This window comes from Hibiscus syriacus, unplaced genomic scaffold (genome assembly GCF_006381635.1).
Source record: "Hibiscus syriacus cultivar Baekdansim isolate YM2019G1 unplaced genomic scaffold, ASM638163v2 tig00111105_pilon, whole genome shotgun sequence".
NCBI classification, from domain to species: domain Eukaryota; kingdom Viridiplantae; phylum Streptophyta; class Magnoliopsida; order Malvales; family Malvaceae; genus Hibiscus; species Hibiscus syriacus.
The window spans coordinates 1,928,495-1,954,880 of record NW_024062987.1 but is presented as its reverse complement, the minus strand read 5'-3'; the positions used below and the strand labels follow the sequence as shown (position 1 = coordinate 1,954,880).

Here is a 26,386-nt window from a genome sequence, read left to right as displayed (position 1 = left end):
TCTGAGTAATCATGACTTCTCCTTTTCCTTTTATTTCTGCGTGCGAGTCATCTCCGAACATTACTCGCCCATGAACTGTTTCATTTAATTTTACAAACAGTTCCCTTTGACCACACATATGGTTGCTGGCACAATTATCAAGATACCAAATATTTTTCTTGAATTCCTCATTTCCTTTATAAGTGAGGAATACATTAGATTTTTCAATTTTTTCTTCTTCAGCTGCTGCTACGTTATTTCTTTCTTCTTGTTTAGGAGAAGATCTACACTCATAACTATAATGACCATACTTATTGCAATTATAACATTGTACCTGGAATTTACTTCCTTGTTGATATCTACCCCTACCTCGGCCTCGGAATCCTCGTCCACGACCTGATGTTGGATTGTTTCCACTTATTTGATTGGTGCCATATCGACCACCACGTCCACGAGTTCCTCGTCCTCCTTTGTATCTTCCATGATAACCACCACGATTTCTACGACCTCGTGTATAGCTACTGCTAGCTTCTCATTCGTTGACATTCATCTTGTTTTGTAGAGTTTGCTCTAAATTTTCTGAATCTTCATTTTGTTTTATTTTTTGCTCATGGGCTTGAAGTGAACCCACAAGCTCTGAGATAAATCTTTTGATTCTTCGATTGCCACAACCACGTAATCGAATTTTCTTGTTAATGACCGCAAAATTTTTTCCATCACTCTAACATTGTCGAGTGATTCGCCATTTCTTTTCATTTAATTTACGATCTCTTTCACACGGCTAATATAATCATCGATGGTTTCTATATTTTTCATTTTTAAAATTTCAAACTCAGCTCGGAGAGTTTGTAAGCGCACCTTTTTTGTTTTTTCGGCACCTTGTAGAGATTTTTGTAAAATATCCCACGCTTGTTTTGTGGTCTTCGCATCAGAAATTTTTTCAAAGGTAGATTCGTCTACTCCTTGAAAAATAAAGAACAACGTTCTTTTGTCTTTTTTCCTGGAATCCTTCAATACCTTCTTTTCTTCATTGGCCAGGGTTGCTTCTGCTGCTGCATTTTCAGGCTCGGTGTAACCATCCTCGATGATATCTCAACAATCTTGGGAGCCTAGTAACGCCTTCATTTGAATGCTCCAATTTCTATAATTCGTCTTTGTCAATCTCAGAATTTGTGGTTGAATCATGTTGGTCATCTTCTCCACAACGTTGAACTCGAACCAAGCTCTGAGGCCACTTGTTGGAAGCGTAGATGTGCACTCAATAATTTATAACTCGAACTTTTATTTATTGATACGAAAGAAAATATTTTACAACGACACTCTCAATATTACAATACTACAACACTAATTTCGGCTGGTTTACAAGCTTTGCTAAGCTTTCTTTTAAATTCTCTCTAATTTTTTCTCACTCGTTACTCACACACTCACTTGGACCTAAACACACATATTTATATATGTAATAAAACGACTTAAATTTTGCTAGATACTTCCATGCCGTGTTCTACTCTAATTTTGATAAGATTTCAGCCTTGAATTTGCTTGCCACGTTTTAAGCTTTCTACACTCTTCTTGCCGACACTAACAATTGAGTTTGTCTTCTAACAGAAAAAATATAAGTAAAACGTTTTCCGTACTTGTGATCAACATTAATATAAAAAAATCCTAGAGTTTTCGACATCTGAATGGTTGTTGATGACTATTGTTATCCAGAAAACATGGATGATATATGGGGAAATGAGTTGCTCCATGATTGACTAGTGTTTATTTTGTGTTATATTTTGTTCTTAAATGTTATTTGATTGTTCATGTTTACTATTAAATTGAACGTTTTTATGTGCTTTCTGTGCATGGCAATGACTTCTAAAAAATGTGCTTAAAATGGCTGAAAATTGTATTTTTTTTTTGTTCTGGAATCAAGGATGGAATAGTGGGCATGAAATGTTGACATGATAGTGAGTCAGCAGCTTCTAGAAGACCCAGTCAGCAGCGTCCAGTCAGCAGCTTCTAGAAGGTGGACAGACGACTGAGCATTTCAAGCAATTCAAAATTCAAGATTTTTGTATTATCTTTAGGAATCTATTCTAACCATTTTTAGAATTATCTTATGCTTAAGGTTTTATAATACTATAAATATCTTCTAAGGATAATCCCTTTTCATCATTCATTCAATAATCAAACATTTATTTCTTGTACTTTCTTTTTGCTTTATAAAATTTCTCTTTTTCTTTACTTTGTTTATTTTCTTTTAAGCTTTGTTTTTAAAACGCTAAGTATGACTTTGGTCATGCTTAGCTAATTTTCCTCTAAGCTAAGGGCTAAGCGATGACTCAGTTCTAACGTAAGAATTGAACAACACCTAAGTAACTTTGGATACATTTCTCAACTTCTTTTGCGCTTATTTCAAATCAAAACAATTTTTCAAAACCAAAGATAGTTGATGGTTGGAATGTTGTTGCGATTAAAACATTTGGGAGGAAGGATCGGCTAATTGATAGCAAATGAACTTCCTAGGAACACAACAAGTAAAGTGTTGCTAAGTGGGAATTGAGATCGGAAAAGGTTTGTATGGAAACAACTATCCGAGTCGGTTTTATGCGCCTAAACGGTTCTTGATCTGCAACAATTAATATTGATTAGATCAATTTCCAAATCCGAGATCTAAGAGTTGCAATTGGGTATTCAATATACAAGTTAGTCGCAAGGATCTGTCCTTGTAGACAAAGTAATCGACGTGAATCCCGAACGGTAAATCTATTTCGATGATCCAGAGAATGTGTGTCAAAGCGAATGCCTAAGCTTGATTTAATCCATTAAATTCTCAAGATTCTACCTTTATCTATTTTTTTAAAATCAATTTTCCTTGTTTTTATTCTTCAACCACAATACCTCATTTTTTTTCTTTCTATTTCACGCCTAAAGTTCATAGTCAAAAGACAAAAAATTTCATCTATCTCCTAGTCCCTGTGAGTTCGACCCTATTTTCTTTATACTATGTTAATTTCCTTATTTATTTATTCGAGAAGAAGGAATTTATTTTGATGTGCAAAATGCCTCCCATCAAGTAACAATAAACTAGTTAACATATATTATTGGTTGCAGACGTGGTTTAATACCTAGTATGTCATAGATTCTTTGATAATGGTGTTAAATATAACTTAAATGGCTTATTGTTGAATAATCGGGTAAAGAAAATGAAAAGAACACAAGAATTTTAACGAGGTTCAACAATGTGCTTACGTCATCGGTGCCCTGGGCGGCGCTAGATTTATCATTCAATATATCTTAGGTTTTGGTTACATCTCCTTTATAATAAATAAACCCTGGTACATATTTACAAAAATAATCATGTACTGTACTGCAGGGAATGCGCCCCCGCACCCCCAACCCACATAATCGTAACCCCCCACTACTAGACTTTCTTTGTAAGGACAGTTGATGTTCGTTGCGTTAGTTCGCTCCATCCTCTGTCTTCTTTACCTGTATATTTATGAGTCATACCTAACACTTATGAAATTAAACCATCAGAAATGGATCAGAGATTTGTCTCAGGTGAATGAAAGAAGAAAGATTATTTCCAACTAAACGTGAATATCAATATTTGCTGATTCATTTTTCCACTTCAGGATATGAGAATTAATCAACTAACGTTCGCCATTCGTGTTCAATTATCAATTAATCAATATAATATAAATAATATATATATATATATGCAATTAGCAAATAAAACCTTTACTTTTATCAATTAAAAACCTTTTAAAGTTGCATAGTATATAAAGGCATAACTTAGCCCCACAAGTTTGATCCAAATAAACACCTGAAAACACCAGTTGAGCTGCTAATCAAGGCCACCAGCACCGTCTCCGTGAGCTTCCTTTAGAATATTAGTATCTCCACGTCAAGAAGTTAAATTACGGTTACGACAGCGTTTTTAATTATGTTGTGTTTATTGCGATTACGAATATAACATATGTTATTACAATCATTGCAGGTATCACGGTCAGACAATAATGATTCCAAACGATACCATTATCTCTATATAATGACTACTATCCGATAACATATTGTTATTTAAATTTCTGGGTTACTCACTATAATTTCTAAAGCAAACCTCAAATGAACTTAGACAAAAATAATGATTAAATTTAAATAAATTTGAAATAAAATGATATCAATTTCATGTATATATATAAAGCTGAAATTTTTAAAATATAATATATTAATATAAATACTAAAAAAGACAAAAAACAATTACAATAATTTTTTTATCAAGAATCTAATTTTAAGTTAAACAAAGTAGAAATATTTTCTTAACAAAAAAATATATTCATAGAGAGATGGAGAGGCGGGGTCGAGGTCTGAAATGGCATACGGTGTTCGTGGATAATGTGAGCAAAAGGATTCACTCTGAATCCCTAAAAGAGTCATTCTAGGCCTATGGAGTGGTGATCGATGTCTTTGTAGCGTATAGTAGCAAACGAAGAATTACAGCCGATTCAAATTTTGCTTTTGTTAGGTTCAGAAGCAAATATGAAGCAGACTCAGCTGTTCGTAGAGCTGACGGTAGGATCATGGACGGCTTTAAGATTAGAGTTTTTCATGATAACAAGGGAGCTTCTAAATTTTAGAGGTTTGAGGCTGTCAGAAGCAACAAGAAAGTTTGGAAGCCTTCGTTAAGGGATTTTAGGTCTTTTAAGGCAGTAGTTCGAGGGGAGCAGTCTGTCGTAGAGAGCTCTAAGCAACATGTTGATGTTATTCAGCAATCTCTCTCTTCATGTCTGAATAATGTGATTCATTTCATTATTGATGATGGTATAGCTTCGAGGGCAGTTCCAGAGGATGGTGAGGTTAATAGATTAATCGGTATTGCGAAGAAGGAGGTATCGTGGAGAAATTCTTGTCTGGTGGGGAAAATAAAAAGTATGTACAATGAAGATATTATTAAGACAGCTTTTAGTGCAGAAGGGTTTGACGTGAAGGTAAGTATTTGGCATGATTTGTTGGTTGTCATTCAATTCAAACATGAAACTGCTCGTCAGGTGTGCTGGTCCAATAGAGAGGTTTGGGTTTCTCGGTGGTTTGATGAGCTAGAATTGCTGGAGGGTTATGAGAACAAAGGTAGATTCAATGTCTGGATTCTGTTGTCGGGTGTTCCATTAACAGTGTGGAGTGAAAAATTCTTCTTAGAGTTGGGTAGTTTGTGGGGTAAAGTCTTGAAGATCGATAAAGAAACTAGTAATCGATCAAGGTTTGATATTGCAAAGATTTTGTTGGAAGTTCAATTCGCTTCAGATATTCCGGAGAAAATTTTCATTGTTTGCAATGGAATAGTTTATTCCATCAAAATTGCAATGAAAGATCAGGAGAAGATTAGAATGTTCATAGATGGCTCGATGTCGGGCGGAGGCGAGTGGTGCTCAGACGCAGTGGAAGCGGGTTTAGTTTCATCGAGAGAAGAAGAACATGTGCATAGTGTTGGTTCCGAGGCTGATTATAATATGGTTTCTTCCAATGCTGCAATCTGTCAGAGGAGTCAAATTTCCAACAGACCAGAGGCAGGTAGTAGGGGGCTCGAGGAGGATGAGGTGGAAAGGGGGGTTGCTGTGGTCGAGTCTCTGTATGAGGTTCCCATTCTAGTTAATGATGGGCCCAATTTTATGTATACAGATGATAGTGTTGGGCTCATGGCCCTTAATCGTGATGTTAGGCACGAGTGGCATAATCAATCTTTATCCAACATCTCAAGGCTTTTGGATATTCCAATCGAAGAGATATCTTCTTTGGGATTAAGGGGTGAGGGTATTTTTCCATCTTTACGCGGGACGGTTTTGGCTCAGTCAGTGAAGCCTATTCAGGATTCTTCCATATCAAAAGACTTTGTTTTTTCTTCAAGTGCTGACGAATGTATCATTGGGGCAGAAAAGGTTAGTATTGCTAAAAGTGCTGCTCCAAAAAGAAAGAAGAAAAGTACGAGAATGTGTCATATGACTCAGTCAGTCAGAAGGGGTTCAGGTGTACGAGGCTGTTCGGCGAAGGAAACTCCTGCTGATCCGGTGGGCTTAGAAAAAGAAGCGATGGAAACGTTTTCTGTTGGTGAGGCCCTGGGAGTTGTTTTTACTGGTTCGAAAGATAAGGTGATTCAAATACTGGAGCAGATTGAGCTCTCGGGTAAGTTCTGATTTTGATTGGTTTTCTGTTAGATTTTTCCGTATGTGTGCTCGTTTATTAAGGATTGCAGTTTTTCAGTTATTAGTTGGAATGTGAGAGGTTTGGGAAAAAGTCTTAAATGTAGAGCCATCAGTCGGATTTTAGAGTATAATAAGCCTAGTATATTGTTCCTTCAGGAATTGAAAGTGGGTGTGATCTCTGATTATGCTGATCGGGTGTTTAAGGGCAGAATTGATAGGGGTCTTATTTTTGAGCCGTCTGTAGGAGCCTCGGGAGGTATTATATCTTTATGGGATCGAGATATTTTTGAGATGAAGAGCAAGGTTACCCATAGGCGAATTGTTACGGTTAAAGGCATTCTTTTGATTAACAATCTGGAGATTAGTTTTGTAAACGTTTATGGGCCTAATTCTCAAAGTGATAGATATGATTTTTTCGACCAACTTAATTATGTAATTTCAAGCTTAAATTGCCCAATTGTTGTGGGAGGGGATTTTAACGTGGAAAGGTTTGTCTCTGAAAGAATTGGGGCTTCTGATTTTCCTGCTGCGAGGAGAATTTTTGAAGATTTCATCTCTCGGTGGGAGTTGCTTGATGTTCCAATTATGGGCAGTCGATTCACTTGGTTTAGGGGCGGATCGATTACAGCTGCTAGTAGACTGGATAGAATTTTAATTTCTCCTGAGATTGCCTGCTTATTTCCGGGACTGTTGCAGTTCACTCTTCCAAGGAGTGTATCAGACCATAATCCAGTTTTCTTGAAAGTTAAAAACCGTAGAAAATTTATCCGGCCATTTAAATGGTTCAACCATTGGAGTGAAGATTACATTCTTGTTGGTAGAATCAAGGATGTATGGGAGTTGAATAGAGGCAAAAACATTATGCAGTCCCTGCTGCTTACTAAGGTCGTGACAAAAGATAGAGTAAGATCAGTTCGTGATAGTAATCTCGTCAACGTGGAAATTATTGAGAAACAAATTGATGAATTAGAAAGTAAATGTATTTTGAACCCCTTGTCTAATTCTGTTCAATCTGATCTTGTTGCTTTGAAGGCTCGGTTGTGGGCCATTTTGCGGAAAGAAGAACAAGAGTGGCTCCAAAAATCGAGACTTAGGTGGTTCAAAGAAGGTGATAGAAATACAAAGTTTTTCTATTTAACTGCTTCTTATAGAGCAAGGCGAAACCAGATTAACAAACTGAAGGTTCATAATTCGGTGTTAAAACGTCAAGATAGGATTCAATAGGCTTTTGTTTTATACTTTAGGGGTTTCTTCAATGATGTGAAGACAATCCCTGTAAAGATATGGGATTTTTCGGTTAAGAGATTGTGTGTTGTCTCTAGAAGGTTCCTTGAAAGCTCGTTTTTCGAAGAAGAGGTTTGGTTCGTAATTAATTCGTCAGATGGCTTGAGAGCGCCTGGCCCAGATGGCTTTACCTTGGATTTTTTCAAAAAATTCTGGATGGTTATTAAGGAAGATGTCATGTTGTTTTTGTCTGACTTTTACTGGGGCAAAGTCGAGGATACTACTTTTAATAAATCTTTTATCGCCCTTATTCCGAAGGTTGGTGAGGCAGCTAATCCAGAGGATTTTAGACCAATTTCTCTGGTGGAGAGTTTGTATAAAATAGTATCTCGAATTCTGGCTAAGAGAATGGATTGTTGTCTCAAAGAAGTGCTTGGGGAAAATCAGTTCGCCTTTATTTCGGGTAAACAGATTGCAGATTGTGTCCTGATAGCCAACGAAGTCATTGACGACCTTTCCAAGAGAAAAAAAGAAGCTGTGCTATTTAAGGTTGATTTTAGTAAAGCGTATGATACAGTCGATTGGAATTTCCTGAATTTTATTCTTAAGAAGATTTGTTTTGGCAAAAGGTGGAGAAGTTGGATTCATTTCTGCATTTTGACCTCTTCTATTGATGTTCTTGTAAATGGTTTCCCTTCGGACAATTTTTCAATAAAGAGAGGCCTTAGGCAGGGTTGCCCCTTATCTCTTTTGCTTTTTAATATTGTTGGGGAGGCGCTAAGTGGATTGTTAAAGAAAGCGACAGAAATTCGATTGTGTGAAGGTGTTGGAATTGGGTCGGGAAGTATAGATATTTCTCATATCCAATTTGCTGATGATTTGTTGGTATTTTCTTCTGCTAACGTTTTGATCTTATAAAATTTCAGTCGTGCTCTAAAAATCTTTGAGCTGGCTGCAGGTTTGAAATTAAATATGAATAAAACTAAGATTTTTTGTATCAATGTTGACGATAGCAGGATATATAGTTGGGCGTCTTCAATTAATTGCGGATGTGCTTCTCTCCCTACGACTTACTTGGGTCTTCTGCTAGGGCACAAAAGGAATTCGAAGTCTCTTTGGCATCCAGTGATGGAAAAATTCAGTCTCGTTTACAAAGTTGGAAATCTAAAGTTTTATCTTTTGGGGGCAGGCTTACTCTTATTAGATCAATGTTATCTAATCTCCCTGTTTATTTCATTTCTTTATTCCCTATTCCTAAGGGTGTTGTTGACTTTATTGATAAAGTCATCGCCTCTTTCGTCTTGAAGGGTAATTCGGAGAGAGGAATTCATTGGTTAAATTGGAAATCTGTTTGTGGTTTGAAATCTCATGGGGGTCTGGGTATCTTTGATGCTCTAACCAGAAATCGAGCTATGCTAAATAAGTGGGTTTGGCATTTTAGCGAGGAGAATGATAGCCTTTGGAAAAAAATCATAGTTGCTAAGTACAATTACGATCCCCTTGATATTTTGCCAAAAGAGGTTTATTCGCGTAATTCTTCTTGGGTTTGGCGTAACATTGTCAATCCGATGCCTTCTCATGTGGGGAATGTGTGCGATGATTTTATATGCATTATGGGAAATGGAGAGAAAATCGATTTTTGGAATGATCGATGGTCTAATTTGATCTCTCTTAAAGCATCTTTCCCCATAAATTTTGGATTGGGTGAATGGTGTTTGGGAATGGAAGATAGATCTTAGGAAGGGTCATTTTGATTGGGAAATTCCTCTTTGGTCGCATTTCTTGGAGGTTATTAATCTAGCTGCTAGTTCAGCTCATGCTCACGATAAATTAAAATGGGTGGGCTCCGCTGATAGAAGATACACCCCAAAATTTTATTATCATTCTGTGACTTCCGAAGGCAAGTTGGTCGATCCGATTTGGCAAGTTGTATGGTGTAAATTAGTTCCTCTAAAAGTGTCTGGGTTTGTTTGGAAAGCAGTGCATCAAAGGTTGCCGGTTATTCCTGAACTGGTGAAGTGGGGAGTTCATGTTTCTGATCAGATTTCTTGTTCCTTCTGCAATAGTTTTCCAGAATATATTAATCATATTCTGGTTCATTGCGAGAGTTCATGACAGGTTTGGCAACGCTGGTGTTCCGTGTGGCATATTTGTATGGTTTTTCCTTCGAATGTTAGAGACTTGCTGTAGGTTTGGTGTTCTCAAAAAATTAAAGTCTTTATAGGATCTATGGTCTATCGGATTCTTCGGTATTATATGGAAGTTATGGTTGTGTCGTAATAAAAGTAGGTTTCAGGGCAAGTATTTCTCGGCTGATCAGATTTTCTTCTCGGCTATGGTTCAGATAGGTGTGTGGGCTAATGCGCTTTAGCCCTTGCTGGTTCCGAGCATTCAAGACTTTGTTCGTTGCCCCGATTCTGTTTTGTTTGGTTGGAGATGTTAGTAGTGGGATTTTTCTGATATGTGTTTGTTATGATAGTTATTCGACTCTAGTTTTTTGTATTGTGTTTGTTGGTGGATGTCTGCTCTGAAACGTGGGCTCGTTGTTGGGTTCGTGCACTCTCGGTGTTGTGGCTGATCATTTTCGAGCATGCGTTCTGGAAGCTTCAGTTTCTTTTTTTTCTATGTGGTCGTGCATTTGGTTTTCTTGTGCAATTGCTAGTTGATTTGCTATCCCTTCAATCGTTGTTGTTTTTCTTTTTCTCGGTTGGTTGAATTGGGTTGGCTGTGTTGTCTTGAGCAGTTTTTTCTGTTGGAAATATGGCAGTGGGTGCAATTAGGGAGCTGGTGTTTTGTTGGATGTTCTTCTAGCTCCGTTCTGGTTGCTGCTGCTGGTTGAGTTCAGGTTGTGGGTTGTGTGAAAGGGTATGTTGCTTGTGTATGATCCTTTTGATTTTCTTTTTTCATTCCTGTCGTTAGTTTATGTTGGAACGGTTCTGCGGTTCGTTGTTTGGCTAGAGTTCGGATTGTTTGTTGTTAAAGTATTGTTTGTTTTTAGATCCTTTCCACCTCAAGGTATTCTCTTTTTTCTCCATTTAGGATTAGGGAGATTTTTTAATGAGATCCTTGAGGTGGTGTACTTTGTACCCCTTTTATACAAAGTACCCTCTTTCAAAAAAAAAGTTAAACAAAGTAATATTTTAAATTGAAATCGAAAATGCTACATATTTTGTAATATTTTTTATTATTAACCCTAAACTCCCCACGATATAATTTTCATAATATTTTCATTATAAATCTTAAATTTCCCCACAATGTAATTTTTCAATTGTAATCAAAATTATTATAAATTTATATGAATTTTTAAATTAAATATAATAACATTTTAAATTAAAATCATCTTAGATTAAAATGGTTGTCCCTTTTTCCCATATATATGGGGTAAGGAGATGTAAGATAGTAGGCTACTCAAACACCAGGTTGAGAGCAGCTTCCGTAAGAGACCTCCGAATTATGAAATGCCCTCTGTGGGACTCGATCCCACGACCTCAATATTAAGAACCTTATGCTATACCAACTGAGCTGGATGATCATTTCAAAAATCATCTTAGATTAGTCTTATTTATACTGAGGCATAACAGAACTACCTAAATCAAAGCATAAGCCAAAAAAATTTCAAAGTTGTCTAGATTTTTAGTCGGTTTATCAAGCGTAGTCGGGCGCTGGGACTGGTCCGCCTGTCGATATCGGCCGATTGCTGGAGCACAAAATTATTGCACAAATTTCCAGAAGTAAAAAATGGTTAGCCTTAACCGATTACTTATTGGAGGTGTTTCTGGATCGGACATATAAGGGGAAAAATCTAGATTTCAAATGGTTCGAGCTCAATTAATGTATTAAGAGGAGTACACAGTGAAACTAGTAGATCAAAATAATAATATAATATATTAAAATATACTATTAATTAAATTATTATTATTAAGTAAACATTAAAAATTAAAGGATCATTCCATAATTAATCTACTAATTTTGTAGGATACAAGTTTTAAATAACCACTAAATTATATTAAAATAATATTTCTAGATATTAAACTTCTAAAAGTTATATAGTGAATATTAAATTTTAATTTTTTTATAAAATGAATATGCCGTCTTTAACAATTATCAAAGAGATAAAGTAACATATTAAATTAATAAAAATAATCTCATTTGCCTTCTCAATTGTAAATAATTTTTTTCGTAGTTAAATTATGTAATTGCTAAATTTTATAGTCTGAAAATTTTCACCTAGGTCCTCGGAATTTTTTAATTTTATCTTAGTTCCCATCACAATTTTGTTTTTAATTTCGCCGGATTAATCTCGGATGAAGCCCAAAAGAATTTCGCTCAAATCCTTGACAAGTGGCAAATCTAGTTATTCAATCCCTTTCTACTTCAAGGGTTCACCTTGCTGCTTATTTTGTCTAAACCTGGCTTAAATTGGGCTGTACTTAAAATTGAACCATTAATTCTTTTTTGTCGTGGATTTTGGGATGATTTTGACAGCAACATCTGCCACATTAGTCCTTGGTTTGATCATGGACAATAAATGCTTGTCTTGTCCATTTTAATGAGTTTTATGATCATGTTTTTATTTTATTTTTTCAAGCCAAAGTGCAAATCGTGTCTCATTTCTTTTGAAATTGGAGAATTTTGTAAATATAAATTAGAGAAATTTTATTATTAGTGACCTCTATCATCATTTAATTAAAAAGTTAAATTTATTAAATTAAAATTACTGTTAAATTAATACAATATGTAAGGAGAAGTCATACGTATAATTATATTAATTTTTAGTTACCACTTCGACTATTGCCGTCACTAATTGTACCCTGAATATAACCGAGATTCTGAGCATTCTGAAGCTCCTTATCAATCCTTTCTGCACGCAACAACAGCAAAATCATTAGCAAATTTATACCCAAGTTTAATTACCAAATCACAATAACTAGTTCAATTCTATGCTTCTGATCATACAACCTTTGACCATTATCATCGGAAAAGTCTCCATTTTTATCGTCATTACCGGTCAAGATAGCTACAACAGCATTCATCATTTCGTTTTCATCAAAATTCTGGAAGATCTGGCGATCGTTATTCTCAATTGCGCCAATGAATACCATGAAATCGTCGAACAATTTTTGCTCGGCCGCTTTCTTTCGCAGCAGGCGGTGCTTCTTTCTCGCGAGCATCGAACGTTCCCTTCGTTTCTCGGCCAGTGCATGTTCCAACTGCTTTTTCCTTCGCCTCTCAGTTTCCAACACAAATTCCAGAGCCATAGCAATGGCATCTTGAAGATCCTGTTCGAAGCAGATCGAAAAGGGTAAAAAAGAAAAAGGATTTTTTTCTATAACAAAATGCAAATAACGAAACCGAAATCAGAAAAAAAGAAAAGAGAATCTAACCATTTCGGGAACAAATGATCGGCAAAGGCAAAGGCAAAGGCAAAGCGAAGAGATGAGAATAGGTTCAGAGGAGTGATTGATCTTGAGTGTGCTGTACAAAAACTGAATAATATATAGGGGCGGGGGAGGCGCAAGTGGGAAGAGAAAAGCCGAAAAGGTCACTAGGTCAGCAACTGCGTCAGCAAGCCCGGAGATAAGTGGACCCATTGGCCATTGTTTACATATTGAGTTTAGTTTAGAGGAGGTGACGCGTGTCACCTGCAGTCTTTATCATTTAAAAGCACATCTATTGAAAGGATTTTATCTTCAGTCTAACAAAATTTAATATAGAGTCTTGTACGCTACCACAAAAGCTTAAGGGTTGAGTCAGCAATATCGTCAGCAGCGTGGGTGGGGTCGTTCCTTTGTTTTGAGATGAGGCTAGCAATATTAGTCTTACCTTAATACGATTGGTAACTCAAATAACAAATTGACAATTATACAAGACGTTTGGCTTGTTGCCTCGCATATTTACAATGCCATAAATGGAGGGAATTTGTAGCAATCTATTTGGACTTGAGTGACAGGCACATGCCACTGGAAACCCCAAAGGTTATTAGTTGTTTTAATTGGTCTTAATCCTACCCAAGTGTTGGGATTTTGTCACTTTTTATTGCTTAACTGACCATACATGCTCTCTCTCTCTCTCTCTCTCTCTCTCTCTCTCTCTCTCTTCGGTTCCATAGGGACAAAAGCTTTCAACAACAAACAATCAATGTCTCTTGATTCTAGTTCAAGTAAATCTATACAACTTCTTAGAACTGTCCCTTGATGATTTAAGTTGTAGCTTGATGACCCAATTGAAAAGAAATTTACTTCAATAAGTTCTATTATAGTTAATTTACACCATCATTTATGGAAATATTTTCTTAAGAGCACCCAAATTCTAGAATGGATGTCAAATATTGATATCCACCACTAATTTTATAAGGTAAAAATTCATAAATTGATATTAAACTATGTTAAAAAATTATCTTTTTAGACATAAAACTTTCAAAAGCTATATAATGGTGTTATGATGTTATTTATTTTAGACTTATTAAGACTTAATAGTGTTATGGTATTATTTAAAGGTGTAGCAAGTTAGAATATTATTTTTTATTGCATTTAAAATATTTAAAATTATTATTATTTAACGGGTCGCGGGTAAGTCCGTTTAGCTCGCGGGTTAAATGGACGGGTCACGGGCCTTAAAATTCAAGATCATTTATGATTGCAGGCTTTTTAAACCGCTCCGTTTAAGTCCGTACCGTCAAAATTCACGGGTTAAACGGGCTTGTAGCCCGTATACCCAGCTCTATATAAGATATACCTTTGCTGATGATACAATCAGTGATAAGTCCATTTGCGTATGTACTTTTTGCAACGATCTTATCAAAGCTTTAATAAGTGTTTTAAAATCAAACCTCGATTTTAATGTGTCAATTAAGTGTTGGGAACAAGGGTTTATCTTGAAAGTAAAGAATTAAATATCTTTATTGTATTTATTTCTCCTGTTTTCTTCAACATATAGCCATGGAGATGCACTAGAAGAAAAAGGCTCAAACCAGAAATGGATTGCAAAGAGAGTTGTCGGAGACGAATGCAGGAAGAAAGGTTATCTCCATTGAATAACGTGTAAAATCAAAGGTGTTCGTTCACCCTTAGCTGCTGGAAGCAGCCAACAAATGAAAAAGAAGTTACATTGCCAAATCCCACATCTTTAGAATATAGAATGACGAGGCCAGAAGCAGTTTATAAAAGAAACGGGATTGAACCAGAAGAAGCATACCTTTCTCGGCCTTTTGGCTAAGATCAAGTGTAGTATCTGTTCTTATCAGTTTAATATCTGATACGTGGGTCATTGGTCCACATGATATTAAATTTATTTTTCGAGGGGGAGGGTCCATAACAGCAGCTTGCTGCTGGGGCTCTCGTGTGTCGCCTAAGTGTTGCACTATTGCTCGGGCCTGGTTCACCCCACCCAATTCTAAATATAAATTTTTATTGTCTGATTTTTGAAGGCTTCGCTTTCATGCAACTCTGATGTAAGAATTTTATGCAATCGAAACTCGTGCATGCTTGGTTTATCGTCTCCTCTCCAAGGCTTATAACTGCAAGATGTTTTCGTTTTCCCATTATACTTTGTACTCCCAGTTTTAAGTAGAGGTGCGATTTGTTGGGTCCCAAGTGCGCAGAAATGTTCAGGAGTTAAAATTTGCTGTAGCAAATGGCATTTATGATTTTGCATCAGCCTACTAAACCAGAGCGCCTAAATTGAACCAACTAATTGCCTAATGTTAATTACAAGGAAAAAGCAAAACAAAAACCCTATATCTAAGAAACTGCGCATACCAAAATGATAGGTAAAAACCAACATTGACCTAAAACTGTCATTCCGTGTAGAGAAACAGAACAAGAAAAAGAGAGGACCGCATTGTTTTCTGTTTAACCGTAAACTCCATATCATGGTCCTCTTATTCGTACCAATTGTTCCCATCATCCTCCATTTCCAAGGTACCATGCAATAATGCGTTTCTATCGTCTTAAAATCAACAACACTTTATGTTAATCTTCCCGAAGGATTCTTCTTTCTGCGTAACTTTCTAATAATATCATGTTTTGGATCATTTGAGATAAACCTAATCATGCCACCTTCGTTTTCTTCGATATATTTTAATGCATTCATGTATCCGTTGTGATTATGTTATTTGAATCATGTTTGAGATCAATGAGATGTTATATTGATTTTGACTCATTAGATACATTTATATATTCGTATCATGTCATGTGTTAATTTATTTGTGTGGTATTTTGAAGAGAAAGATGGGGGATAGGCAAGCAAGTAGGTATTGGTTTACGTGTGTTCTCAAGTGGTGAATTCAACGACAGATCCCGAAATCAAATGCCCTTTCTGTGATTCTGGATTTGTTGAAGAAATGGCCGGCATAAGAGATCATTCCGACTCCAATACCAACGCCGTTGATTCAGGATCAGTGAACAATCTTTCACTCTGGGCCCCCATCTTGCTCGGTTTGATCGGTGGTTTAAGTCCTCCATCGCAGTCGCATATCGAGAGCCGGGATCGAATCGATGGCACAAACTTGCAGGATTCGCCGGAAGATGATGAGCTCGGGAGAGAATCCGAGTCCTCGGTTCCACAAAGAACAAGGGGATCAACTTCAGCTATTAGGATGCTTCAGGATATGCGTACAATGGCAGCTTCTGAATCAGAGAACTCTGAGGATGGTAGAGATAGGAGTGGTAGAATGATCTTGTTTGTCCAATCAATGAAGAAGCCTTGGTTGTTCAAGGCTCTTTCGATGTCAATCGCAGTCGAAACCTGAGTCATAGGCCAACTAGTTCCTTTGGTGGTGATAACATCATGGGACCTGGTTGGGATCTTTTGATGCAGTATTTGTCCGAGAATGATCCGAATCGCTACGGAACCCCGCCGGCACAAAAGGAAGCAGTCGAAGCAATGCCAACCATTACCCGAAGAGAATTTGCAATGTCCAGTATGTTTGGAGGATTTCGAGACTGGAACCCAAGAGAAAGAGGTGCCGTGTAAGCATAAGTTCCATGTTGGGTGTATTATCCCATGGTGGAACTTCATAGCTCTTGTCTGGTTTGCCGGTTTCAGTTGCCGTTGGATGATTCGAAGATCGAGCCGAATGGCGACAGGAATAGTGGTCAAAGTAGTGGCAGGGTAGGAACCGGTAGAAGGTATTGGACCCCTATTCCATGGCCTTATGATGGTTTAGGCACCTTATCAGCTTCCCAAAGTGAATCCACTTTGGCTACGTCATCAGATATTATTCCAGGACATGAAAATGCAGCTTTGAGAGATGATAATTGAACAATTTTCTGCAGATATATTTCTGCATTGAGCTTGCCTTTTTTGCTGCTGTTGTAAAACAAAGAATTTATATATATTACACGTGTATCAATAAATTCTTGAAAAGTATCAATTCCTCATTCATGTGAAACTGTTCTCCAACACTCAAAATCAAACTTTCTAATAAAGCTACCAAAAACTAAGACAAAGAGGTGTTCAAACAGTTGGAATTACCAGAAATTGAATCAGTACCAAAAGTAGGCTAAAAAGAAGTCATATGGTTGAAGTACCAAAAAATTGGATAACAAACTGTCAGTATCAAGCATACTTGGTTGCTTCCTCGGTAGACTCGAGGTAAGAAGCTTTTGCCGAACCAGAGCTCAAAACAGGGAACAAAAACCTGAAAATAAGATAATGCCTCAATGGAGCTTTGTCGCTGCACGATGACTCCACGGAATCTGTGGTTATCTATGGGATGATCATAGACAAAATAGGCCCTCTTGGCCTTTATTTAGCCGCCAGCATTGTAGTTTCACCTCTGGTTAGGACCAAAATCAAGGAGGCTGTAATACAATTGGCTGTACAGAAGGCTTTGTGGCGACTGAATACAGCGTCATATCTGTTTGCGAGATTAAATTGGAATATATTTTGAAAGTCGAGACCCTCAACTTGTTCAGGTTGATATTAGAGATGTCCGAGCCAAAGAGGTTAGTCTCTTTCAAAAGGACAACCATACCACTAATAATCACCAAGGACAACATTCTCCTCGACAATCCCCGCCAGTAATAGAAAGGAGCCCATAATGTATGTTAGCAAAGTTTATCCAATATATTTGATGAAGACTTCACCATCATAAGGAAGAAGATGCTTCATCCAACCAAGTACCTGGGCAACTACCTTATCACGAACAAAATCGAACGTGGTAGTTTAGTTGCAACCTATCACTAAAGGCATACCCAAATAAATAAATGGATCGCCAACCTTAGTGACGGCAGAAGTAAATGTTGGATTTGCTATAATTTTCTACCCTGATGCCCCTTCATAGATGTCTAAAACCTCCCAGAGACACCAAACTTCAAGCTCTGAAACAATAAGTTATCGTCCGCCTAGATTAAATGCATGACCCCCATCATTATTCCAACTGGTAAGAAAGCCCCGAATGCGATTCTGCTCAGAATGTAGGAATGATCATAAGAAATAAGATGGACAATAACGGATCCCTTTGTCGAAGGTCACCTTCTGACAGAAAACGTTCCATAAGAATAACATTAATTCAAACAGTTTTTATGCCCTGTGCTTGCTGATGCATATTGGACGGTTGCTGTGGGCCAATGCTTCTAATTATAATAATCGCTTTTAATTAACCCTGTGGTTGTCTTGTGGAATTTCTAGATTTCTGGCCTTTTTTCTGTTTCCCTTGCAAATTTGTTCTTATGGTCCTAATGAAATTTTACCATTCCTATTCATGCTAAAGGAAAGGGGAAAAAATTGTAAAATCATTGCAAGAACCAAATATGTGAATAGTTGCCCAGCTATCATTTCAAATACAACACTTCTGGTGTCAAACTGGAATGACTTTATTAGCCACATAACAAACAAAAAACAAAACTTGCAAACAGAGGACTATGGTTAAAGGCCATGGCAGAAATTTTTCCATGATACCAGCATCCGCCCGTTTTCTAAAGCATGAGCTAAACAGTCATGATCGTTTGTCGATCATTGATGCACAATATTATAAAAAGAATAACACTTGGAATCGTGCTTATCTCACTCTTCGTCATCTTCTTCTTCAGCCTCTTTCAACCACTTAAAAGGGGAAAAGACGAGCAAAGAAGCAGTGTTTATGCAACCGTCATTAGAGCAGATGAATAATCTTATGAACGCTGGGAAAAATAGAAAGATTAGGTTTGTCTTTTTTACCTGTATAAATTTTTCAGAACGCTTGAGAAACACTTTATCCGCTTCATCCGCTCCTTCCTTCTCATCAGCCCACCTCAAAAGAGCATCTTCTTGTAAAATTTCTTTATCATATAAAAGATGCAAAATCTGTGGAAGAAAAATTAAACGAGGATGATGGTACGTATTAGAACGCATTTCTTACCACTTCTTTTGTATAAATATCATTCCACATTATCTCATTAAGAATTGCCCAACTTAACATATTCACTTGCAAGTTGTAACTATTACCATAAAAACTACCCACTGCCAGATCTTATCAACCAAACATATATATATCATTAGAAATACCTGTGGAAATAACGTGGCAAACTCCTTAGCAGATTCTAGGCACATTTCTTCAAATTTCAAGATGACCTCAATCTGGTAGGCAATGCCATGAAAAAGATTTAGCACAAAATTGAAATATAGAGAATTATCTAAATTCTAATAGGAAAAGTGTGCATTAGAAGATGCCAACTTAGGCATGTAATATAAACTGTAAGTCGCCCCACCCATCCAACGAATGATACAGAGGAAATTAGATGTAGCACTTCAAAAAAATGTATTTTGCCCGTCGGCATATAATTAATAGTTATTAATCAGATCGAAATTTCCACCAGAGCAATAATACACACCTCCTCATCTATATCGTGCAGGAAAGACTTCAAAAGCTTTTGCCATTTTGAGATTATATCCGCGGCATTTTTATGCAGTTCACCTTAGCAATAGATTGAAGACAAACAAGTTAGTTGTTACAAACATAACCCTGGACGTCAACAATAAAACATGAACTGATCAGTTTCTTTTTGCAGTGAAAATAAGGATAAGAGGATTGACAGCAGCAAAGATGTATGCTTTGTACTGTAGAATGATTGAAACATTCAACAATAACAGAAGAAATAATAATTAGGAATATATGCTAACATCCAATCATGTCCCTTTGCTGCATGAATTTGCACTCATTGGCTAACAATTGCACTAACATACGGGAGACAGCTTCAACATATTCAGAATAACTTTTAAGTTAAATCCTAAGAGACATACATATGGCTCCACTCTGCCAGTGTCGCCACTCTAACATACCAATCAAAATCATCAAGAAACAGCACTTTAAGGGTAATAAAGATTGCACATAACTTCTGAGAAGATAAAGTACCATGTCGTTGGTTTGAACAAATCATGAATGACGTAAGACAGTTCGATATGAACTATAGAGGGTCAATGTGCAGCCATTGAACTACATAATTCAGAGATTAAGCATATAAATCACTGAGATCGAACATGGAATGGCAAAAGGAAATTAGTTAATGGCGATCCAATAATTTGAAAAATGCTGTAATTATGGGGCTTCATTAGATTGATGAGTTGATCAGAATTTATGTGAAGAAAAAACTCACAGCTCGCTGATGAGACAGCTATAACTGCCTTGAGTGATTAGGTCCCTAAAAACATATGCTACAAGTCTATTTATGTTCAAAATAAATGCATCTGTGATCTGTGTGAATATTTATTGAATTAAATCCTTTACGCATGCATGGTTACATTAAAGAAGAATTTGTATGCATCGATGCAGTGTAAATATAATGCTACCAGAATGGCCATGAAAAGAAGAAGAAGCAATACACTTACTAGCAGAATTGTGGGGAGATTCTACTGCCAATTTCATCATTGAGTAAAATATCGCTCCAGCACAGTTGACCGATGCCATGTTGTAAGACAATCTGAAGAAATGCCAGGAGACAAGTCCGGTAAAATATTAGCCCAAAACTAATCTTTATTGAGAAATAAAACAGCAGCTTGGTTTGAAAATATCTTTGAAGCAACAGAAAAGAAAATTAATATCAATAGGAGAACTCAAGTAGATGGCATCAAGGAAGTTCCGCAGGAAATAAGTAGTAATTCTGCTAATGCTGTCAAGAACAGTTCTTGTAATACCCCAGATCCCGGGTCAACCCGAGACCCATTAGATTTCGTAAACCAAGTTGGACCAGTTTATAAGGGTATTGGGCTTGCTTAAGTTTGGCCCAAGAGCATTGGAGAAGTGATGATTTTAAATAGGAGTTAAAGGTGAGGGGCTAAAAGTGTAGTTTTCCCATTGTTGGTTTTAAAGGATAAAACCCCCTTTTTAATTAGTGATCCACGTGAAACCTCATTCCCCATTTAGTTTACCAAATACTCTTCCTTTTCTCTGTCATCATCTTCTTCTCCAAGGATAGTGTAAAGGTGAAAGCTTTAAGAGTTTCAAGCTTCGATTGTTTTAGCAAAGGTAAGAACCTTAATCTCCTTCCTTTAAGCTTCATTTTGAGCCACACATCTCAAGTTTTAGCTTTGGTTTCAAAAATGGGTTTTAAGGACGTTTGAGAGAATCAAGTGATTCTAGTCCATTGTTGGTGAATTCAAGTTTTAGGGAGTGTTCTTAACCTCAATTCAAGCATTTAGTTGTTTTGGGTAATCTATTTTCTTGCTTTGTTTAGAGAAAGAGGTTGGGGAGAGCTCTAAAGCTAAGGGAAAAGAGAAATTAAACCTTGGTTGATTTTGGGAGAATTTTCAGCAATTAGATCATCAAGGTAACACATTCACAATTTGTTCATACCATTTGTGAGTCATTTTAAATGTCTTATAGCTAAAAAGTTGGGTTATGGAGCATGGTATAGTATTTCATGGTAGATTCTAGCATTTGATATTATTTAACTTGTTTTAAGCTCTTTATGACCCATTCTATCATGTTTAAACTTATATTGGTCAATTGGAAATGTTGGAATGGTTTTGTGAAGCTTTTGAAGTGTTTAAACGTGTAAAAATTTGAAGTTGCATAAGAGGTTTCGAAACCCCTTATGGCTGGTTTCGAAACCTTTTGTCTAGAATGTAAATTTTCACAAAGGTTTCGAAACCCCCTACCAGACCCTAAAAATGTATGCTGAGGTTTTGAAACCTCTACAGTAGGTTTCAAAACCATTGCCTGAATTTGGCCAAATAGGCCTAGAATAGTACACGGATGGACGTGGACTTATAATATGCTTCAAATTGGGTAAACTTCCAATAAACGTTAATTGAGAACAAGAATAATGCTTAATTACATTTAGAAACGAGATAAATTAAGGGGCATAAAACTAGCCTTGTTTGAATGCTTGGGAAACGACTAGGACATACGAGTTCCTTTAGAAAAGCTAGTAGTGTCGAAAGTATAAAATCAGTCCGGATATCCTTAGGGAGTGCGCAAGGCACTTTAAGCTGACTAACTAGGGCCAAAGCCCGACACTCGCAATGGTTGGGTTAGTCGAGGGTGTGTTGTCCGATGCAGAGATTTTTGGAGCCTCATCCTCAATAGAATAGAGGGGTGTATGAGCTCTGAGATACAGAACCCTCAGCTGCACCATGATGTCTACGATAGAGTAGAGAGCGAGTATACTTGTATACTCGCTAAAACAAAGCACTAGACTTGATAGCTTGAGTCTTTCAGTGATACACTTTTAGTATGATCTAGTTGTTAGTATGGCACTGAGCTAGTTAGCTCACATTTGGAATTTTTGGAATTTGTTTCCTTACGCAGATTGAGTGGAGCATTTGAGGGGCTTAAAGTGACCGAGGTCCAGATCAAAAGCAGATCAGAGTACGTATCAAGTTTTGAAGGACATGTATATTTGTAAACCCTATTATAAATTTGAGTCGTCAATTTATTAAAAGTTGGTTTGTATTAATTTGAATGTAAATATCTATTTTAGGAGCTCCCCAATATAAAGTTTAAATTTGCATTTTTATAGTTGATTTTCTTGTGAAAATTGTCATTTTAAAGTAAAAGAAATAAGAAAAATGTTGGTCAGCCACTCCGGTGGTTCTGTGTAGCATTTTGATCGGTCAATTGCGTGTCGTACTGGTTTAGAGTGTTACATTTAGATTTACATTCTGGACAAAAGGTTTTGAAACCAGCCATAAGGGGTTTCGAAACCTCTTCTGCAACTTCAAATTTTCACACGTTTAAACACTTCAAAACCTTCACAAAACCATTCCAACATTTCCAATTGTCCAATATAAATTTAAACATGATAGAATGGGTCATAAAGAGCTTAAAATAAGTTAAATAACATCAAATGCTAGAATCTACCATGAAATACTATACCCTGCTCCATAACCCAACTTTCTAGCTATAAGACATTCAAAATGACTCATAAATGGTATGAACAATGAATGTGTTACCTTGATGAACTAATTGCTGGAAACTCTCTCAAAATCAACCAAGGTTTAATTTCTCTTTTCCCCTAGCTTTAGAGCTCTCCCCAACCTCTTTCTCTAAACAAAGCAAGAAAATAGATCACCCAAAACAACTAAATACTTGAATTGAGATTAAGAACACTCCTTAAAACTTGAATTCACCGATAATGGACTAGAATCACTTGATTTTCTCAAACCTCCTTAAAACCCATTTTTGAAACCTAAGCTAAAACTTGAGATGTGGGGCTCAAAATGAAGCTTAAAGGATGAAGATTAAGGTTCTTACCTTTTCTAAAACAACAAAAGCTGTCACCTTTACACTATCCTTGGAGAATAAGATAATGGAGAGAAGAAGAAAAAAGGAAGAGTATTTGGTAAGCTAAATGGGGAAAGGGGTTTCATGTGGATCACTATTAAAAAGGGGTTTTTATCCTTTAAAACTAACAATGGGAAAACTACACTTTTGACCCCTCACCTTTAACTCCTATTTAAAATCATCACTTCTCCAATACTCTTGGGCCAAACTTATGCCCAATGCCCTTATAAACTGGTCCAACTTGGTTTAAGAAATCTAATGGGCTCGACTTATGGGTCTCGGGTTGACCCAAACTACTGACCCAGGATTTGAGGTATTACAGTTCTGGTGCTGATCAGGCATCAAACTAAAGGGGATAAAGTAAGCAAGGCTGGATTCGGTCAAACTGATAAAATATCAATTGGAAGGACGTAGTAAACAATGATTACCAATAGGAAAAGAAGATTGGTTAACAACAATATTTATTTGATATGGACTCTATCCATCGCTGGAAGTTTTAGGTTTTTTATTTTCAAATAATGTAGGACAGCATAAATTTTACAATTAGGAAAGTGCTTACAAAAAGCTTCAGTCAAGAGGTCCACCAACTAAGTTAATGGCCTTAGCTTGCTCAGAGAAATTAAAATGAATGCAACTTACCGAAGTGCATTCACCTCTAAGACTGCATTGTCTACTTTGACATTTTCATTAACAGCCCTTAAAAAGGTAGCTTCCACCTGCCAACCATAATGGAAACTGTAAACAGATATAAATATTATAACCATTAAAACAGTCAAACACATTACCTCTTTCTCAAAGAATACATAGTCATCTCCAGAGTCCTCATTATCATCATCTTCAGAACCATTATCATCAGAATCAGCTTTCAGCTCTCCTGAAGCTGAGAGAACATTCCCATCTTGAGTTAACTGTTCCTCGTCCTCATCTTTCTCCAGCATTAGCTTAACCAGTTTATCTGTGGGAATAGGCGCAACTGACTGCCTCCATTCTTCATCTTGCACTCCTTCAAAGACTGACCAAATATAACCAACTCCGCCGGTGCCAAGCTGATAACCGCAAAGAATTTCATCATCCAAGTTATTTATTTATTTGCCAGATAAACATGAGAGAGAGAGAGATGAAGATACGTCCATACTCAACCTCATGCTATTTAATAATATCACCAAAGATATATCATAAAAAAATCATTTTCTCCATATTCACTCTGAGGCAACTTGCAAACAAAATTGGCAGCAATGTCATAAAGTAACGCTAGAATCAAGCCACACAACAAACCTCATATGCTGTCTCAGATAAATCGGGTGTAATGTTCCCGTTCAATTTATCCGCTGCACCAATAGTTGTTTTGTTAACTTCTATAAGGACATAAATAATGAACATCTTTCTTTTCTAAAGATAAATGGTAGCTTACCACAAACATGAAAGAATAAAGATTGCAGGCACAAATTACTGAACATTGAACCACACACACAAAAAATGAACACATAAAGAATTATATATGTGCTGATATATAGGATTCTTCCATAAATAAATGATCGACATTGGGCTAAATTTCACTTCTACGTGCTTAGAAGCATATAGGAAGTCAAAATCTCTAGGAACTTACATCGAAACTCCCCAGTGCCACTAGTACTGTCAGCATATTCCAATTCCTCATCACTATCTAGGTGGGTTGGCCGTTGAAGTAAAGAAACCTTGGAATATGCAGGAACAATGAACTGTTGTCCAACTACAACCTGGACAAAATAAACATTCAGATCTCTTTCAAAGGACATAACTTTGAACTATGCCAGCAGTATTAATAACCAGAGAAAATGTTGTAATTAAGGAATAAATAAGAAATATACAAGGATCAAAATTTGGAACGCTTTTTCAAACACATTGGAAGAGTGAGAGTGACCATGGGGAAGGTTGCAAGAAAGGCCTAAGATTAAACGCACTCAAAGGGTGTAGTTAGGACTCCAGGTGGGGTAGGCATGTTAGAACCAACGACGGTTGTAATAAGACAGGAAGTTGTATTAAATCATGTGAAAAAAACAGAAATGACTATTAGTAATTATTCAAATAGCAATTACTAACAATGGAGATAAGCTTTTTTTAGTACATAGTAAAATGGTTTGGCCGAGCAAGAACATAAAAACCTTTTAAATCCCATAAAGAGAAAATCTGGTTGACTTGAAGTGTCAATAGTAGAAAGAAATTCTAATCTACACGTCCAGAAATAAACCAGGAGAAGCCAACAAAACTAACAAGTTCAATCTATTCCATTACTACTGTTGGGAGACAGGCAGACAGCCCATAATGGTATTACCATAATATATCATAAAATTTAAGTCTATCGTGTTTATTGATATATCATGGGACATGATCCAAATCCATTTAACTGCATATAAACATTCATTCAAAACTAATCACAGTGATAATAATAATGACATTTCACACTTCAAAAAACGTCTAAAGTGCTCCAAGGGAAACATACCTTAAAAGATAGAATAACTCCAGGTTGCAAAACAGTTCCTGACTTCATTATTACACCATCACATACAATTGCATGCCTTAACTGACAGCCATCTTCAACGGTAACATCATTCCATATATAACAGCCTTCTATTGTGACATTTGATCCAATAGTACACCCTTCTCCAACAACAGAATGGGAGATTTTTGTGTCATTCCCTATTTTGGTGCCTTGCCCAATGAAAGTGAACGAACCTATGTCTGCAGAACGTGACAATGTGACATCTGAAAAAAAAATGAAAACAGTAATTAAACCAAGTCCAGGGAAATTTCTGAAGTAAACATTTCAAACAGGCAGTAGAAGCATGAAATGATAACAGTCAAATACATAATAACCATTAATTCCTTTTACCTATACCAGATGCTCGGTAAGTTCCCTGCCTCTCAACTTTTATTGCAGTACTTCCACTGAGTATATCCGGAACAAATGGATAAGTCCACCTCTGAATTATGTCCTTGATAATGGTATCATAGCTTCGAAAGTTATCTATGGCACTTGCATATAATCAGGTAAAGTCTGGATACTCGTATTTCTCTCGAAACAAAATCATTTTTTTATCATACATCATAGAAGCCTAGTATTAAAGTTCTCTGAAAGATTAAAAAAAATGCACAAATAGACAACAGGTATCTTCTGTTGGTTCGGCTGATCAGGTTTTTGGACTATTGACTAAACCATTAATAAGGTTCTTGCTACCTCATTCAAAAGTAACAACAAGCATGCCCTCCGGACATTTGTCTCCAAAATCAGTCAGACGCCGTTTCTAGGAAGTGCTCG

General features: G+C 36.6%; 3 protein-coding genes, 1 non-coding gene and 1 pseudogene across 4 annotated transcripts; 3 read left to right on the top strand and 2 right to left on the bottom strand.

Moving 5' to 3' along the window:
* The first annotated feature begins 8,437 nt into the window (after positions 1-8,437).
* Positions 8,438-10,227, top strand: LOC120154112. Its single transcript, XM_039165937.1, has 3 exons — positions 8,438-8,977; positions 9,117-9,482; positions 10,156-10,227. The coding sequence occupies exons 1-3, from the start codon at positions 8,438-8,440 to the stop codon at positions 10,225-10,227; spliced, it is 978 nt and encodes a 325-aa protein (XP_039021868.1).
* A 1,936-nt stretch (positions 10,228-12,163) lies between these two features.
* LOC120154111 lies at positions 12,164-12,979 on the bottom strand. The gene is made up of 3 exons (XM_039165936.1): positions 12,773-12,979; positions 12,348-12,667; positions 12,164-12,249 (listed from the first exon to the last, which is right to left on the bottom strand). The coding sequence occupies exons 1-3, from the start codon at positions 12,977-12,979 to the stop codon at positions 12,240-12,242; spliced, it is 537 nt and encodes a 178-aa protein (XP_039021867.1). The 3' UTR covers positions 12,164-12,239.
* Positions 12,980-14,578: 1,599 nt separating this feature from the next.
* Positions 14,579-14,774, top strand: LOC120154244. Its single transcript, XR_005518870.1, has one exon. It is a non-coding gene; the product is annotated as a U2 spliceosomal RNA (small nuclear RNA).
* Positions 14,775-15,616: 842 nt separating this feature from the next.
* On the top strand, positions 15,617-16,649 carry LOC120154110 (annotated as a pseudogene).
* Positions 16,650-18,169: 1,520 nt separating this feature from the next.
* LOC120154109 (translation initiation factor eIF-2B subunit epsilon-like) lies at positions 18,170-26,111 on the bottom strand (the record flags this gene model as incomplete). The annotated part of the gene is made up of 11 exons (XM_039165934.1): positions 18,170-18,434; positions 18,549-18,674; positions 18,876-18,947; positions 19,202-19,284; positions 20,196-20,287; positions 23,731-23,807; positions 23,877-24,137; positions 24,367-24,419; positions 24,698-24,827; positions 25,571-25,833; positions 25,967-26,111. Coding segments are annotated over 11 exons (1,341 nt in total), but the record flags the coding sequence as incomplete, so codon positions are not given.
* Between the last annotated feature and the right edge of the window lie 275 nt (positions 26,112-26,386).

Bases quoted from the DNA above. Each gene is read 5' to 3' on its own strand.
- LOC120154111 (XM_039165936.1), bottom strand. From the start codon at position 12,979: ATGGGTCCACTTATCTCCGGGCTTGCTGACGCAGTTGCTGACCTAGTG. The intron at 12,668-12,772 runs GTTAGATTCTCT...TGCTTCGAACAG, and splicing joins GATCATTTGTTCCCGAAATG to GATCTTCAAGATGCCATTGC.
- LOC120154112 (XM_039165937.1), top strand. From the start codon at position 8,438: ATGTGCTTCTCTCCCTACGACTTACTTGGGTCTTCTGCTAGGGCACAA. The intron at 8,978-9,116 runs GTGTGCGATGAT...TGGGAATGGAAG, and splicing joins TGCCTTCTCATGTGGGGAAT to ATAGATCTTAGGAAGGGTCA. The intron at 9,483-10,155 runs GTTCATTGCGAG...GAAATATGGCAG, and splicing joins AATATATTAATCATATTCTG to TGGGTGCAATTAGGGAGCTG.